The 17,240-nt window shown below is 38.6% G+C and overlaps 1 protein-coding gene across 2 annotated transcripts in view; it reads left to right on the top strand.

Moving 5' to 3' along the window:
• The first annotated feature begins 294 nt into the window (after positions 1–294).
• syt3 (synaptotagmin III) overlaps positions 295–17,240 on the top strand; it is a 56,690-nt gene continuing 39,744 nt past the window's right edge. Inside the window, exons 1-3 of one of the 2 annotated variants that reach the window (XM_048204036.1) lie at positions 295–518; positions 9,271–9,621; positions 9,776–10,199. In XM_048204036.1, coding sequence (XP_048059993.1) covers positions 10,055–10,199 — 145 coding nt within the window. In that variant the 5' untranslated portion in view covers positions 295–518; positions 9,271–9,621; positions 9,776–10,054. Of the gene's footprint in view, positions 519–8,440; positions 8,462–9,270; positions 9,622–9,775; positions 10,200–17,240 lie in introns of those variants that run through there. The other variant, XM_048204045.1, reaches the window with a different exon arrangement.

The raw sequence follows: 17,240 nt of genomic DNA, 5'->3' as shown, positions 1-17,240 counted from the left end.
ACACGTTTGTGAGTCATATCCAATCACTTCCATGTAATCAAATGCGGCCTTTGTGAATGTAATAATAAAGATTCGCGAGACTAGCAATTAAATTCGGCACCACTAGCTTGTAATCTCACTTTAATGATTACTGGAAAGTTTGAAAAGCATTTTTAAATGTACACTATGAAAAGTTATTCTTTTTTTTTTTTTTTTTTTTGAATATAAGTATATTAGTGAAATCCCTCATCTCTCTCTCTCTCTCTCTCTCTCTCTCTCTCTCTCTCTCTCTCTATCGCCATACATCAGTATGTGTTTAGCGCTGCACGCGCACTGGAGCCCGTGAGCGGAGACGAGGCTCGTTTAGTATTCCGTGCACAAGGCGAAGGAGGGAGAAGGGAGGGAGGGCAGAGAGTGAAATAGAGAAAAAACGAGGCTGTGAAGACAGGCGAAAACACAGAAAGAGAGGAAGAAGAGGGGAGCGGAGAGACACCTCCTCTGTCCCTCTCGGTCTACTCTTTGGCATCCGTCTGTCCCAGGTGCGGTATTTCAGCCTTTATCTGTCTTTGGGTGTGCGGGGCGGATGTTATGATGTTGCTGTTGTAACGCGTCGCATGAGAAAAAATTAATATTTGGATGAATGTGAGCTCGGAGAAGAGAGTGTGCATATGATGTAGACAGTCGTTCCGTTCGATATCTGCATTGCTTTAAACGGTACAGACTCTCTACGGATTGTTGTCTTCAGGTTATCCATAATATATCTGTCTATTTGTGTGCGCGCGCTTATGTGTTGTAAAGGTCTGCACGTCTGTCCGGTATCGTCGTGCAAAAACCTCTCAGTTGCTTTAGTAATCCTCGTTTATCTATTTCAAAATAATGCATGCATATGTGCTGAGCATCGTGACCTCGCATTTTCAGATGTGCATATATGTGTGTGTGTGTGTGTGTGTGTGCAACAATGTATAGAATGATTATCAGTCACTTAGACTCTTATGTCACTTATGTAATTCTGTTCTTAACTTCCATATTTTCTTCTCTATATGCTTAATCTGTACATGCATATGTAATATGCAAGAGGACAGAACATTAAATGTACATATGAAGCTGCTTCCCTCCTCTTCAACCCCTTATCAGTGTTCCTTCCCCTCCAAACCCCACCCCTCCCCACAGTCTTCAAAGGCAGGCTTACATGGGCTTCTATCAGGCACAGGACCATAATTATGCAAATATTAATACGTCCATATGGAACCGTCACTGGAATCCTCTCCGTCGCTCACTGACAGCATATAACGGCATTCGTAAAAGCCATATGAGGGGGCGATTAATTCCCCCCACAATGTGACGGAGCGGGTGATGACGTTGCCTGGCTGTCGGGCTGCTGAGAGCTTCCCTCTACACTCTATCTGTGTGGGAGCTGAATCTTAAAGGCTGGCGCAGAACGTCACCAGTATCCCAGGGTTCCTCGCAGTGCTCACTGCTCTTTCTTTTTCCTGTGTTTTCCTGTGTGATGTTATAGATAATTTAGATACTCTGAGGGCCTGGACAGTGGAGTGCAGGAGAGAGAGAAAAAGACTGAGGATGGGAGGGGACGACAACCAGGCCCACATGAAATCTGCAGATTTTCTCAGAAGTGGGACGCGTGTCATTTATATGATTCTAGAAACTTCCCACCCCCCCTTGCATATTTGTTTATTAAACACTTGGGCTAATTTGATTATTCTTGTGCTTTACGTTTTAGAATTCTCCAAAATTCATGCAGAAAAAGTCTGGGCCTGAGGGTAACTTTCACCACAATAACTGTGTGCAGGTTTGACAGTTTTTGTCAAAAAACTGGACTAAACTCCTTTTAGACAATGTTACAACATGCTCTAAGCTACTTCAGCTTGCAACCACAAGCCGCAAAGGCCCAAAGTATCCTTTTTTACAGTGATATGTAATATCACCCCTGTCTTTGGTCCGCGGCAGAGTTCCGGTTGTGTAAATGACAGCAGCTGTTGGCAGGGCAGTTTTGATGTGTGTTTAGTGGCCAGTGAATACGCTGGACACAGAAGGGGATGGAGAAAGTGTCCAAGAACTCACAGCATCGTGGCAGATATGAGCAAGACGATGATGACGGCATGATGCAGTGATCTGGCTGAGTATTCATAAGCAGAGGTTGTGACCGTGCTGAAGGCCGTTTAGCCTGGTTTCCTCTTCCAGTGCATGAAATCAGTGATTTAAGGGAGTGGAAGGGTACCAGGCGACAGAAGAGGAAGGAAGGGTTAGAAAAGCATAAGAGCATCGGAGGGAAGGAGATGAAGAGAAATTGCTACACAAGTCTACTAAAACTGCGTTGTTATCATTTATTCATTCATTCCCACTTTGCAGGAAGTCTGGAAACACTTTGCTTTGAAGCCAGAGGGGTAAAGAAAATTACTGTTATCTTCCAACAGGTTTAAAAAAAAAAAAAAAAAAAAAAAAAATGCAACAGCCTTACAGAAAACAAAAGCAGATTAGACTCCCGATGACATTGCAGATAAGACCACAGGCATGGGGGTGATACAGTGAGTGAGAGAAAAAAGGGAATGTAAAAGAATGAGAGAAAGAAAAACCACAACGGCTTCATTAAGAAATTACTCTAATATCCTATTGGTTATACTTAATGGATTTATATCCCTTGTCAATAGAAGTGTTCAAATTCATAGCCTCAGTAGAGAAGAAAAGGATTAGCCATCATTTTTCTTTTACAATTAGTCTCAGTCACATCTATCAATTTCAGGGGAATAAGGGAAGTTGTGAGGCAGGTTTCCATTGAGTAAAGAGGAAAGACGGGAAAACTTCAAAAGGAGGCAGGGGACTGTGGAAACTACAAATTCTGTGTATATAAGGAATGTTGAATGTGCAATTCAATTTATCTTAATGGCTCTATAAGCTAAATTTAAAAATATTTACAGTAGCTGATAAAATTTATATATAGGCTGCTATTGAAACCAGCCTATAGTTACAAATTCATATAGTCTTCAAAGAGAAGAATATTTGCTTGTTTTACCAATAGATAGATATATTTTTTTAATATAATTTATTATAATTATTATTATTAAAGGGTTAGTTCACCCAAAAATGAAAATTATGTCATTAATGACTCACTCTCATGTCGTTCCAAACCCGTAAGACCTTCGTTCATCTTCGGAACACAGTTTAAGATATTTTAGATTTAGTCCGAGAGCTTTCTGTCCCTCCATTGAAAATGTTTGTACGGTAGACTGTCCATGTCCAGAAAGGTAATAAAAACATCATCAAAGTAGTCCATGTGACATCAGTGGGTTAGTTAGAAGTTTTTGAAGCATCGAAAATACATTTTGGTCCAAAAATAACAAAAACTACGACTTTATTCAGCATTGTCTTCTCTTCCGGGTCTGTTGTCAATCCGCGTTCACGACTCCGCAGTGACGCTGCTGACGTAAGACTCCGCTGACGTGTTATGTGGTGCGCCCGAGCTTCGTTTACAGTCTGAGGGAGACGCACGCTGTAAACAAAACAACCTTTGCAAACATGTCTAAGGATTTCGACACAGAGGAAGACTTGCATTTTTTTGCTCAGCCATATTTATTTGAACCCGAATACGCGGACGAAGAACGCGGATTGACAACAGACCCGGAAGAGAAGACAATGCTGAATAAAGTTGTAGTTTTTGTTATTTTTGGACCAAAATGTATTTTCGATGCTTCAAAAACTTCTAACTAACCCACTGATGTCACATGGACTACTTTGATGATGTTTTTATTACCTTTCTGGACATGGACAGTCTACCGTACAAACATTTTCAATGGAGGGACAGAAAGCTCTCGGACTAAATCTAAAATATCTTAAACTGTGTTCTGAAGATGAACGGAGGTCTTACGGGATTGGAACGACATGAGGGTGAGTCATTAATGACATAATTTTCATTTTTGGGTGAACTAACACTTTAACAATACTTTTTTTTAAAAAACAAAAATAAACCAAGCTTGATCTGCATGCATTTTTGGTGGGTAGGTGATGACTGAATTTTAAATCTATATTTGTCCCATTTAAATATTAAAGATGCAAATAATTTTTAAAAGTTCCATTTGGAGATGGATTAGATGGATCAGAGACAGCTCTGATTTCCATTACACAGCACCTAAAACATTTGATTACCTCTGTATATTGTAGATTTGACACTGGAAAATAGCCCAAAGAGCCACAATACTGAAGCAGAATGCCAGACTTAAAAGAGAGGAATTTTATTAGCTATAAAGTTTTATATATGTGCATTCTTACTCAGATGTACCATAATGTGTATGGTTTGTGTGATGTGCATATATTTGATCCTGCGTGTCTTCATCTTATGCCAGATTCTTAAAGAATGGAGGACACTGCTTCGAGCCATTTTGAGATTTGTCTTTTTTTCAGACTTTACAGCATCTTAACCATTAGCCTACAAACTGGTCAAACTAAATAGGCCATCGGACATTGCCTGCGGGACAAAAGGAATTGCATCATTCTTCATTGGCTTGAATAATTTGACCTTAGGGCTGAGGACAGAACCTCAGACCCATCTGCTGTAGAAACGGGCAGTGACCTGAGTGATTGCTGCCCATCTGTAGTGTTGACGGACAGCCCCCTGACACATCTCGACTTAAGACACCTGACAGTTATGTAGTGAATGCCAGGTGTCTTATGTATGAACAGTCAGCGATATTATCATTGTCAGTAACTTGCCTTATGATAACACACATTTGTGCGCGCTGGCTGCAGTTATTTAGAGGTTATTAGGACCTGTTGTATCGTAGGATGGCCTCATTTGACACGCTTCATCATGTCCGCCAAAGCGGTCTGCAAATCCGCTTGAATGGATCAAACTGGTGGAAATAGACTAATTATACATTTAAAAATGAATCCACTTGGACATCATTGCTTTCAGTCACGTCCAAATTGATATAAACATGATGATCCGTGAGCCATTTTTAGAGGCCACTCATATTTTAGATTTAAGCTGCGCCACTTTGCCTGTGACGTTTGTTTGCAGCATTTTACAAGGATTTATTGACTAATAGTCAAAAAAGGTGATTATTAATGATTGGAAATCTACAAAATAACTAAACAAAATATGCTTTTTTACTGTATTATTATAGTTTTTAAGTACTGGAAAATGTTTAAAAATGCATGAACTTTAAATGTGATTTGTTTTTAATTTTATAAATGATAAATATTATAAAATTACTTATTAATGGTGAAGTCCCAGCTACTGTGCTAGATGTTAGTTTTGTGGTTGTGATTCAAACTCACAATATTCATTTTGTGATTGAACAGAATTTGATTCATTTACATTTTTTGATTTTTGGTCAGGCATTTGAGGTCATCTCTTCTGCTTTGGGATCGCTTACTGTTGTCTGTCATTCAATGACACATCGACCTGATCTAGTCTTTCTGCTTTTCGGTTGAAACTGGACATCTGGGTATTGTGTGAATTGTCTAGACACTAAACAGAGCTGCAACCTTAATGTTTCCGTATGTAATGGCAATGCAATTATGGCCGTTTTGATGGATGTCACTGAACATTGACCTTTCTGGTTGTTTGTGTCCGTGTACATATCCGTGTAATCATTGCATTTTATTATAGGTTTTCATCAGTAGTGTGTGATTGGAAAGGGGCTTTCGTGGCCTTTATGACATGATTGGACAGTGGCAATTCCACCTGGCTTGCATTTGATTGGACAGTGACCATACAGGTTGCTGGGGTCCCTGTTGTGGGCTATTGCTTTTCCTGGAGCTATTGATTGAGACCTGGGCAGCAGTCAATGGAATGTCTGAGACCGGTTTCATGTTCTGTTGTCCAAGTGTTTCATGTCAGTGTCACTTGCATGGATTTTACCACCACATTATTCTATTCCTGCTTTTTTCCAGACGCACAGCCCATAATGCCCCATATTTTATTATAGTATATCGCTTGTAAATTCCCATCCTCTAGACATTTACACTAACATCAAGATGCTTTTTCCGTCTAGACTTCAAGGCCACATGCTATATGCCCTTTTCTATATCTGACTTCCTTTTCTTCTCAAGCTTTATAGTTTATGTCTCTTTCTCACTTTCTCTTTCATTGCCTCTTTCTCTCACCTGCTTCTCTGTCTTCATTCCTCTCTAACTTCGCTCTGAATCGACCTGGCATTTCTGGACAGTGGCACTGTAGTTTGCTGCCAGACGGCCATCTTTCAGATTGAGATATGCTGCATTTTTAAGTCAAACACAGACAGATTTACAAGCAGAGCCATTGGTGAAGAGAGCAGACAGGAGTTTTGGTGTGGGGGGGGGGGGGGGGGGGGAGTGCTTTTTTATGGGCTAATCTGAGGCTTATTTATACAATGGAACGAAGATCTGAGATGGACAGATAAATGGACCTCAATCTGTTTGGGTTTCCTTTAGATGATGTTCCAGAGCGATAGACCGCTCGGACACGCTGATTAGGCAACTACGAGGAGAGGGCCAAAGGAAGGATTGAACGAGTGTGTGGGTGAACATCTTGACCAGAGTCCTGCCCTGAATGACTTATAGCTGTACTTAAGGCTTTGACTGATTGATTGATTGATGGATCAGAGCAGAGAAGACAGACGGAAAAGATGCTGCTTGCTGGAAAGAAACCATCCACCAAAGACCAATGACATTTTACAGACCTGAAAAGCATGAAAGAATAGTCTATCAGGATGATAGATGGATGATCGGCTCAATAAGAGGAGGTGTCCCGTCAGAGAGAAACGGATCAGACTTTTTGAGCGATTTTGGCGGCCAGAAAAACTCTCAGATGATCATTAAATTGATTCGCATATTGATAGATTTGCACACTTTTTCTGGGCTTGCACTGTTTTAGCTGATGCAGAGAGGGGATGAAGAATGGACGGAAAGGGGTGGAAAGAAACACTTGGAGGAGGGCTGAGACACGGAGTGAAAGATAAGGGAAATGAAAGGTGGAGCTTTGACCTGGTTTTGTGAGACAGAATGAGCACAGAACAAAGGAAGAATACTGAGAGATCTCATATACACAGAACCCCATGCTGACAAATTAAACACGCTGCTCCTCGGCAGATGCATCGCTACAACATCTTTTTTTTTTTTCTCAATGCCGTCTGCATGTATCAAAACACAGATTTGTTACTTGTATTTTAGGTTCTTCATAATATATTATCTTAAAAGGAATGTCAAAAATCATAAAGTTTTGATCATTGTATGCTAGATAGCGAAAAATTCATTACTGCAGTCTTTATGGTAGCATATTGCATTAATGTCCTTTTTATGTAAAAAGGGGCTGGTAGCTGTACTCCTTAGTGTAGATTTGACCTTTATTCTAATCCATTAATGAAAAGCTTCTTGGAATTACAAATTGATTAAGTAGTGCTGTCGTGTTGATGTAATAAAATGTTGTGAATATACTTAATTTGAACCTTAAATGCTTTTATCCTCCACATGAGGGTTCAGAATGTGCCCATTCAAAAGCATGAAAATACAAGGTTTGTTTTATCAGATTATGCTCTTCATCTGCACTGTGTTGTGAGCGTGAGCCGTCCTTATTGGCTGTGCTGTGTGATTGTGTTGTGTCATGCCCCATTTTCGCTTTTGGTGTGGACAGACAAATTGCCTGTCACTAGAGTCTTGTTGTGTTGCACCCCGTTAGGACACTGTGTCAACCTTAAAGGTGAAGTGTGTCTACTGAGCTACAATGTTAAAATACTTTCTTTAATTATTTTTTGTTGTTCTTTTTTGGCAAGGGCACTTCTTACTATCATTTAAAAGTTTGAGGTCAGTCATTTTTTCAAGGATCAGGGGTGCCTTTAGATAATCAGTCCCCTGGGCTACAGGATTACAGTAGGCTCTCCTACCCCAAATAAAAATTTCATTACTCCATTAGTCAATTTAGTCAATATAGTCATTTAAATTTTTACTCAAGTATGAATAAATTCTACTGGCATAGAAACATTCCGTCCTTGTTTTTCTAGCTGAAAAATGATTAAATTTTTAGTGAACGTTACTCTTGATAGTTTTTTTTTTTTTTTTAGAAAGGCCAGTTTTGAAGATGATTTGAAGTTGAGGCGCAAGTTCATCCATCATATTAACCGACAACATCTTTAATACCTAAATGAGAGAAGAGTAGTGCACAGACCACAAAACTCAGTGACTGGATCTAAAACCTTCAGATGACAGAATATATCTACGTTTTTGTAAGTTAAATCTGCAAAAACGAAATCTGCGCTTTGAAAAGAGCGTCTCTCTTGCACTGTATGAGGTTAATGATAGGAAACAGTCCGGTTCCATTCACACAGCAGGGCTTGTGATTCCTGAAAATGTATGGGTTCAGTTATAATGCAGTTGTCACTGCTGTAAACTCTCATCTATGAAAATAATTATTTAAAAAAAAAATTATTATTTTCTCCCCAGGAAAGGCCCCTGGGCTTCAGCCCATGGAAGCTTGTGCATTAATCCGCCCCTGGTAAGGACACATTAAATTGATGAAAGAGGAATGATATATACATATATAATGTTGCAAACTATTTTTTTTTTTATTATTTAAATAAATGCTGTTCTTTTAAAAAGATTATCATATCAGAATGACTTTTGAAGGATCATGTGACACTGAAGACTGGAGTAATGATGCTGAAAATTCAGCTTTAACATCGCAGGAATAAATTACATTTGAACATTTTAAAATAGAAAACCGTTGAATTGTAATATTGTAACAATATTATTGTTTTTACTGCATTTTTGATCCAATAAATGTGCCTTGGTGAGTGTAAGAGACTTTTGAAGTTGTCCGTAATAATTATAAAACTTAAAATATCTCAGATAGTTTGGGGTGGAGCTATTCATTTATCTGACCAATTCTTCTGAAAACATTATTTATTACAGAAATAACACACCTCAACCAAACAGAATAGCAAAAACCCAAACCTCACACCACTGGTTGAGGCAATGTGTCAGGCAGCTCAAATTAGCAATACAGGTTTAGCATTGTTAATGGAGTAGAAATTACACTTCACCTTTAATCTTCAGTCATTACAAGATAAACTTGTTTTGTGGTTGACCACATCCTCGTTCCCGAGATACACTGTACAAGGAGAACCGTCTGTCTTTGGGAAGAAACGGATATCCAGAATGAACGTTTCTTCTCTGCATGCCATTGAGCTCTGCAAGCCCAGCGGGTTGCCTTTATAATTTAACCATAATTTTACAGCAGTTTTTTTAATGATGTGTGCCTCATTTTCTCTCTCCCTCTCTCTCTCTCTCTTCTTCTCTTTTCAGGCAATTTCAAAGCTCCCGTAGAACATTCCAGAAATACAGCCATGGACCACAATGAACATTAAAGCTTGAATGAAAAAACAAAGAGACAAATCTAGTGGAAATACACTACACGTCTCAGATTAAACCCTGCCCTGATGCTGCTTTAAGGACTGAGCCTGAAAACACTCTCCTCTTCCCTGACTGATGATTTAACTGAGAGTAATAGCCCACAAAATCTAGGCTATGTTTTCTGAACAACAAACCTAAATATAGTGTCACAGTATATTCATTGAAGAAAATATTTGTCTGAATTGAATTCCCACCTTCACCATGACAAGGACTCAGGGATGTCATTGTCATCTTTTATAACAAGTATGTGCTCAAAAACAACTCGTGAGCAATGCACATACAATTCAATAATGGATTTTTCACTGTTTTAATTTTACTTCATAAATGTATGCAATGTCTTCTCCCCTGCTCTCATTCCTTCTTTTTTCCCCCCTCTCTCCTGTTTTTTTCCCCCCAGGAGCCTATGTTATTATTGAAAAGAGAGATTGTGGCTCACTTACCAATGGGTTTAGCAACCATTAAAAGTTTCAATTAACGGTCATAAAGAGACCGTCTCAGCTCCTTGTTGAAACATTGTCCTCCAGAATCCAAAACGAGGCTCTGTTTTATCAGAATCCTACGGTAGAAAGTGGCCAGACACACCCTCTCCGCTCAGGCGCTGTCCAGTTGGTGCGGGCGGTGAGGGCTGCACTACAATTGGTTGAGTGCGGGGTGGGTGTGCGATGCAGATTGGAGGATGTCGGGGGACTGGGAAGACGACCTTTGTAAGAGGGCGTTGGTGCTGGTGGAGGAACTGTGCTTCCGGTCTGGAGGCTTCAGACAGAGTGCGAGCTGCCAAGAGTTCAGCGACATGATGAGACCTAACGGACCCATAAACACAGGTAAGAGCACAGCAAAACTGGATAGCCAGATATCCAAAAATAAGCATTTTGTCATCATTTTCATGTTGTTATGAACCAGTATGATTTACTATCTTTGCCCAAGACACACAAAAGAAGACATGTACCGGTCGCTGTTTTCCATGCAGTAACAGTGGATGGGTACTGGAGCTTTCAATATTTTTATTTTTGGTTAAACTTTTGCTTTAAAGCCTTTTCAAAGAATGAATTGCTGTGATTTATGTCCAACTTCTAACCAAAATATTGACTTCTGCCTGACATGGCTTCAAAGGGTAATTTTCATCATCAACCCACCTCACTGAGCTATGAGACCAGGAAAGAGCCTCACTGGTAAAAGCTGCTCGTTCATGTAATTGCGCCTGGCCGTTTTTATTTGTATTCACACCATGCCCACCACAGGTGTTATGGCTGGATGCTGTGTTCAGAGTGAGACTGTCCTGTTTACAGATTTAGTCATTATTGTTTAAATTCCCAAGAGCCAAGTGATTGAAATGGGATTGGACTTGCATTCTGTTTAATATGAAATGGCACAACCACAGGTAATTGAAATGGATCTAAGCTCCTTGTGAAAAGAGGGGGAAAGAATGAAGCTGCTCAAGCTTACCTTTATAGGGTCTCCAAACACCCTAAAATCACCCAAATGGATACCAGAGAGAGGTTTCATCAAGAGAATCATTGTCATTTTTTTTTTCTTAAAGGGCTATTTTACTTGAAAAGGAAAATGTTGTCATCATTTGCAAACCTGTGTGACTTTACTTCTTCGGTGGACACAAAAGAAGATATTTTGGAAATATTTGTCAAAATAATGAAAGTCTGTGGGGTCCAGTGTTGTTTTGGAGCCCACAGACTTTTATTGTATGTACAAAAACATCCTTTTGTGTTCTGCGGAAGAAAAAGTCATACAGGTGTGGAACGGCATGAGGGTGAGTAAATGATGACAGAGTTTTCATTTTTGGGTGGACTAAAAATAAAAAACAAACAAACACTTTTTACTTTTAAACATTTTTTTTAAGCACAAGCAAGGGTTTAATTTTTGGAGCATGCCAAAACCAAAACACTGTTGAATGTTGTTGTGCACACATGCATTTTTGCATGATTTATTGTAACAAATACAACCATTTTGAATGAATTCTGGACATTTGCTTATATTAACAGGTTTCAACATAGTGACTAATTGTCGGTCATTACTTATTAGGACGGTGCTGGATTGAATCCTGCATTTGGTATGATGAAAGATACACTGTCAACCTGAATAAGTTGCAAAACTCATAAAATTTGAGGTATTCAATTACATCAAAATTTTTAAGTTAAGAAATTATCATACATTTTAATTGCTCTTAACTTGAAGTATTTGAGTAAGCTAATTCATGTTTAACTTAAAATTATTGTGTAATCTCAACTTAAATATTTTAGTAGTGGTGGAAAGCCTATAACTAGCTAATTCAGTATATGCTAACTTGTTAATTGATAACACAATGTTTTGATAGCATTAGTATAGCATCACAACTGCTGAATGAGTACGATAATATAGACAATTTAACATATCTGTTCTCAAACTAAGCTCATGCTCCACTTGTCACCATGATGGTAACCCTTCAAAAGCCCAACGCAACAGAAACTCCTCTAAATTAGCATAGCAAAGCATTAAACACTACTAAATATCCCACTTAACATTAATCTTGCACAACTCCCCCATGGCAAAGCATCTCAGCCCAGTTTCACTTAAATTTAAGTTTGTCTAAATTAAGAGAAACAAGTTCATAAAACTCAAAACAATGAAACAATTCAAATGTCAGTTTTGTGAACTCAAAAGAAAAAGAGAGACGCTTCAATTTAAAATAGATTGTATGAATGATAGTCTGACCCTCGCTTATGTAACCAAAGCAAGAGGTTTAAGTGAAAGACATAAAACCGTCTGCTAAAGAAAACATCTGACACCTTTACCTGATCAAAAGCTGTAAAGCACTAATGCTAAGGGAAATCCGGTGCAGGATGTTGTTTTGCTGAATGCATTGCAAAATAGTGACATGCATAGCTGAGCAAGACGGGCAGCTTACCATATTATTAATTAGTGGGAAACTGAGGGAAGCTGCTCGAGGCTCTTTAAACTCTTCTGTACTCACAGTATGGCCCATATGTGCACTACAGCAGAAGGGTAGTCATGCTGTCAAGCATAGGGTAACAAGGTGAAACAGACTATTTTTAAGCCTGGGTCTCTGTCTAAGCAGGCTTATGGTCAGATACCGCTTAGTTGTACAGCAGGATTGAAAATTTCAATTTGGATTTGCTGCCTTATCTGGAGACATTTTGCCACTCTTTATATTAAAGTGTATTTATTAACACACTCAGGTTGAAAACCAAAAGTGACACTTTCATTTGATTCCTCCCCTACTGCATGATGCTAAGTCACAGCAAGAGTGAAATGATGTGAATGCTTATATTCGCTGATGGAAAAAGAACTAAAGATTAGACCGACTGTGTTCGACATCAGGCACCAACCACTAGGTCTAACTGTAGCATAAAGGACAACTTGATTATTTAACAAATTACTCACCATTTGTTGCACAATATAAACTAATTAATTTAATATTTCTATGTTACCAACAAAGCTGTTCTTTTGAACTTTCTATTTATCAAAGGATCCTGGAAAAAAGTCAAATTTATTATTGTAGACAGTTATGTGAGGAAAAAAGGGATAAAAGTAAATGTCACATTTCTGCACGGACAGCTTACGAATTACTAGCTACTCTTGCTTTAGGGAGGATTGATGCAACCACATTATGTACTCTGTTCAGACTGCGATGGGCTGGTGCAACCCTACCCAGCTCTTTAGGAGGTGGTGATGGTGTGGAAAAGTCTATGAGACAAGATGAAATGAAAGCTTAGCATCGGGGCAGAACGCCGATCTTCCTGGTTCAGTCAACCCAGAGTTTGTAGATCAAACTCCCTCCCCAGATATACTGCTTCTGAACAGTCTCTTTTCTTTGCAATCAGATCAATACATTAACCTTTTTAATCCCAAACCCATCCCGTGTTTAGTTCTTTCTCTCCATCAGTGTCCGTTTGTTTGGCTCCACATCTTTCATTCCTGCAGTTCCGCCTCTCCCGCACCAGCCATCCTTCTCTCTCTCCCTCTCTCCATCACTGTCCACATTTTCCAGGCTGGTTTTTCTCACAGGGGAATGCTTACGGACTTTATTAACCCCTCTCTGGTGCTATCTCTCTCTTTTCCTCACCTTCGACGTATGGAGTGAATGCGTTATCTTGACCAGTCAGCCGAAGTGTCTGCTTCAACATGTCCACTAATCTGTTAGCTCCTTCTTGGCCCCTCCCTCTTTTCTCTGACATGTCCTTGTTTTGTTTTCTTTTCATCCTCTCTCTCTGTCAGCCCTCTGCTGGAAAATCCACTTTAAGCTGGAACATGTGTTTTGGAACATGTTAGCTAGTTTCTTGCTGGTAATTAGCTGGTCCAAGCTGCTCATTACCAGTTTAAAAGAGGTCATGTTCGGTTTTGGAGCATGATTGCTAGTCAACTAGCTGATGTGACGATTAATGACCAACTTGGACTAGCCCGAAACCACCTAAAACATTGATAGGACATTCTCCGTTCTTTATCACAGTGGTTCTCAAATGTTTTCAGCTGGTGGACCACAGTAAAACAAAATTTGTGGACCACCCAACACTGCAAGTCTGGGGAAAAACAACAGCTACCTACATTTTTAAGTAGTATATAAATTATTCTCAGTTTATAGCCTTGAAAATCAAGGCTGTCTTGAATAGCCTCGCTTTTAGCAATCCATCATTTTTTTCATTGTTCATATTTAATTGAAATGAACTTCTTGTAGCCAGTGAACCTTTATACAGTGAATTGAACAATTACATACACTGGCAGTTATGTCATAATTATAATTTATAGTGTAATCTATTATTGTTTATAATAGTTTTATAAATGTAATTTTTTAATCATGTATAGACACAATTGATCACCAATTGAGAACCACTGCTTTCATTCTTCATCTTTCTCGCTTTGCATGCCTTCTCTCTCCATTTTCATCTTTCCTCCATTCATATCTCTGATCTCCTTTCCTGTCCCACTCTCTAATGTTTTCTCCTGCTATTTATGTTTTTCTCACTCTCTCTATCTGCGTCTTGTTCTTCAAGCTGACAGATCAGTCCCTTCTCTCCTCCCTCTGTATCTCTCTCTGATCATATCTTTGAACAAGTAGTGATTAATGACATACAGAGACTGATAAATTATTCACCAAAGAGAGACAGAAAGTACAGAGAAAGGAAGAAGGAAAACAGCAAGAAGGGAGGATAAGAAGGGTGGAAGGAGAGGAGTAGGATGGAGGGGGAGAAGGAAGGGATGAGGGCATAGGAGAAACAAGGGAGACAAATGATGAAGGTGGTGTAAGATGAGAATGGAAAGCATTATGCCTCTCCTGTAGCGTACCAGAAGAGATCGTGTGTGTGTGTGTGTGTGTGTGTGCAGTCATGCCAAGGTTTCAGAAATGAATTCAAAATTTCAGAATTGTAATTCAAATTTGAGTTTACTCATAGTATAGCACATATGTGCACTGTTGCTGAAGGGTACCCATGCTGTCAAGCATACATTAACAAGGTGAATCAGAGAAAAAAACAAACAAACTATTTTTAACCTTAGATTTCTTTCTAAGCCATGGGTTAGTTACACAGCTGATAATTTAGATCTGGATTTGCATCTTTATACAGAGACATTTTACGACAATAATAATATATGTGTATTTATTAACATGCTCAAGATGAAACATGAAACCCAAAGGTCAATTTAAGGAGCCATATATATAATAAATATAAATATAATGAATTATATATATATATAATTCATTATATTAAAATTTTCTTTTACTGAATATACTATAATTTATTAAAACCTTAAAATTGTATGTATTACTAAATTAATATATATATATATATATATATATATAAAATTGTTATTGTATATTACATATGTTTGTGAGAAAAAAAATATATAGAGAGAGAGATTTGTATTCATTATTATATTAAGTATATAAAGTTTGTTTACTGAATTAATATAATTTTTTCAAACATTAACATTTTATGTATTACTAAATGAATATATTATATATACTGCTCTCATTTTATGAACCATGGTCGAAGAACTGTCTCAAAATATTCATAATTTACCAGAAGCTTTCAAAAGAGAGACAAACAACATGATCCAGACCTGCACATTTTGTTATGTTGGATTACTGAAATCCCTCTCTTTTATGACTGTTTGCAATCCAGTGAATTCCTCTTCCTGTCATGTCAGTTTAAATTTCATTCCAACATCCTGTGAGACGTGGCCAATTCAATTAAAAATCCAAATTATAAATTGAAACAGAGCCGATTCTGAATTTTGCCCAATTTTGCTCTTTCTTTGGAGATCTGCAACTGTGTGTACGATGCATCGAGGAAAAGAGAGCGGTTGGGAGAAAAAACAAAGATGGTGAAACAAAAACTGATAAAGATGGCATGACGGAAGGGAAAATGAAGGGAAAGCGGATAGTCATACAATATAGCCTCCTTGCATAATAGAAATTACAGAGTAGCTCAAGGTAGATTCACCCTTGAGGGTTTTAGAGCTGGTGGGTGTTGTGTCTGAGGAAGTGATGTGAGAGCAGGGTACTGAGGAACTTTGTGGGCGTGAGATCTGAATAGAGCTTTCGAGAGTCAGGCTGACAGACAGGTCCTTTGTTTTTCCTGATTGGCAGGCACTTGTTTGTCCCTGCTTGTTGGAGAGGAGCTGTTCTCTTCACTCTGGTGCTGAAACCGAGTTGCCAAAGTCTCATTTTTTTCAAGTGACTCATGCACACTCTCATAGAAATTGTTATTAAAGGCTGCGTGATTGAAAGCTCATACTCGGGGAGAGACAGAGTCATGAGGCTTAATCACAGTTTAGAGGACATCTTTGTGGAAATTGTCATTGGCATTGACACTTTTTCTGCTTGGAAATAAATCCATCGTTTTCTTGGCTTTGTATTCAGATAAGGGCTTGCGAATGTTGGGAGAGCCGGTGGTAATTTACAGGCACAATGCGCCATCTCCTTTCCTTTTTCTCCTTCTGATCCTCTCTCTCTCTCTCTCTCTCTGTCTCTGCACTTCCCTCGGTTACTTCCAGTCATTCCCCAAGCGCAGCATCTGTCTGCCAACGCTACCTCATTTGCACATTTTTCTTTTCAAATATCTCCGTGTTCATCCTCCCAGGTTATGCAATCAAGCTTGTTACCTAGGGTTGGGAACTGAGAACTGAGTTTCATTTAAAAAATACTGTAACCAAATGAATTCCATGATGTTCGTTTCCATTAACAGCTCTTGAACGTCTGCATTCATCTCTCGATAAGGATGTGTTCCTGAACCGAAAGCGAGCTATACGGAGCTATGAAAACAGATATAATGCAATGTGAATTGAATGTGATGAGAGAGAAAGATGGCAAAATTACTCACTAATTAAGGGAAGTCAAAAATAAAAGAGAAATGTTAGTTAAAACTAGGGGTGTGACGAGATCTCGTAATATTTCCATGACGAAGTGTGAGGGTAAAATTAGGATATTAAATGCCACCGCTACATTTACATTACACCTCCACTGTTACTTTGCTTTTTATAGAAATAAAAACCATTTAATTCAGTTTGATAATGGTCGCTTCAATCCCATCCATCCCCACGAGCAGCAGAGTCGTATGTAGTTCAGCAGGAAATGCAGAACTGAAATGATATTCATTATAAGATGATTAGTTAAAACATTTCAAATGCACCTGCATTTGACTATTTTTCTAGCTATGTATTTCATCATTGAGTATTTCTTAAAAATACTGTGTAAAAATCTAAAACAAAATATATGGACAAATATTCTAGGTTTTCTAATCAGACACTCAATAGCTAAAAGACGTTTTGTCATTTTGTTGGGATCCAAGTAAGGTAGGCTGGGTAAGCAGGGTAGGATTAATCTGACAAAAGGTGTTCTTTATAATGAACTGGTC

The sequence above is a fragment of the Megalobrama amblycephala genome, linkage group LG1, assembly GCF_018812025.1.
Source record: "Megalobrama amblycephala isolate DHTTF-2021 linkage group LG1, ASM1881202v1, whole genome shotgun sequence".
NCBI classification, from domain to species: Eukaryota; Metazoa; Chordata; class Actinopteri; order Cypriniformes; family Xenocyprididae; genus Megalobrama; species Megalobrama amblycephala.
Note: the sequence above shows the minus strand (reverse complement) of the source record. Positions and strands in the feature narration are given on the sequence as shown.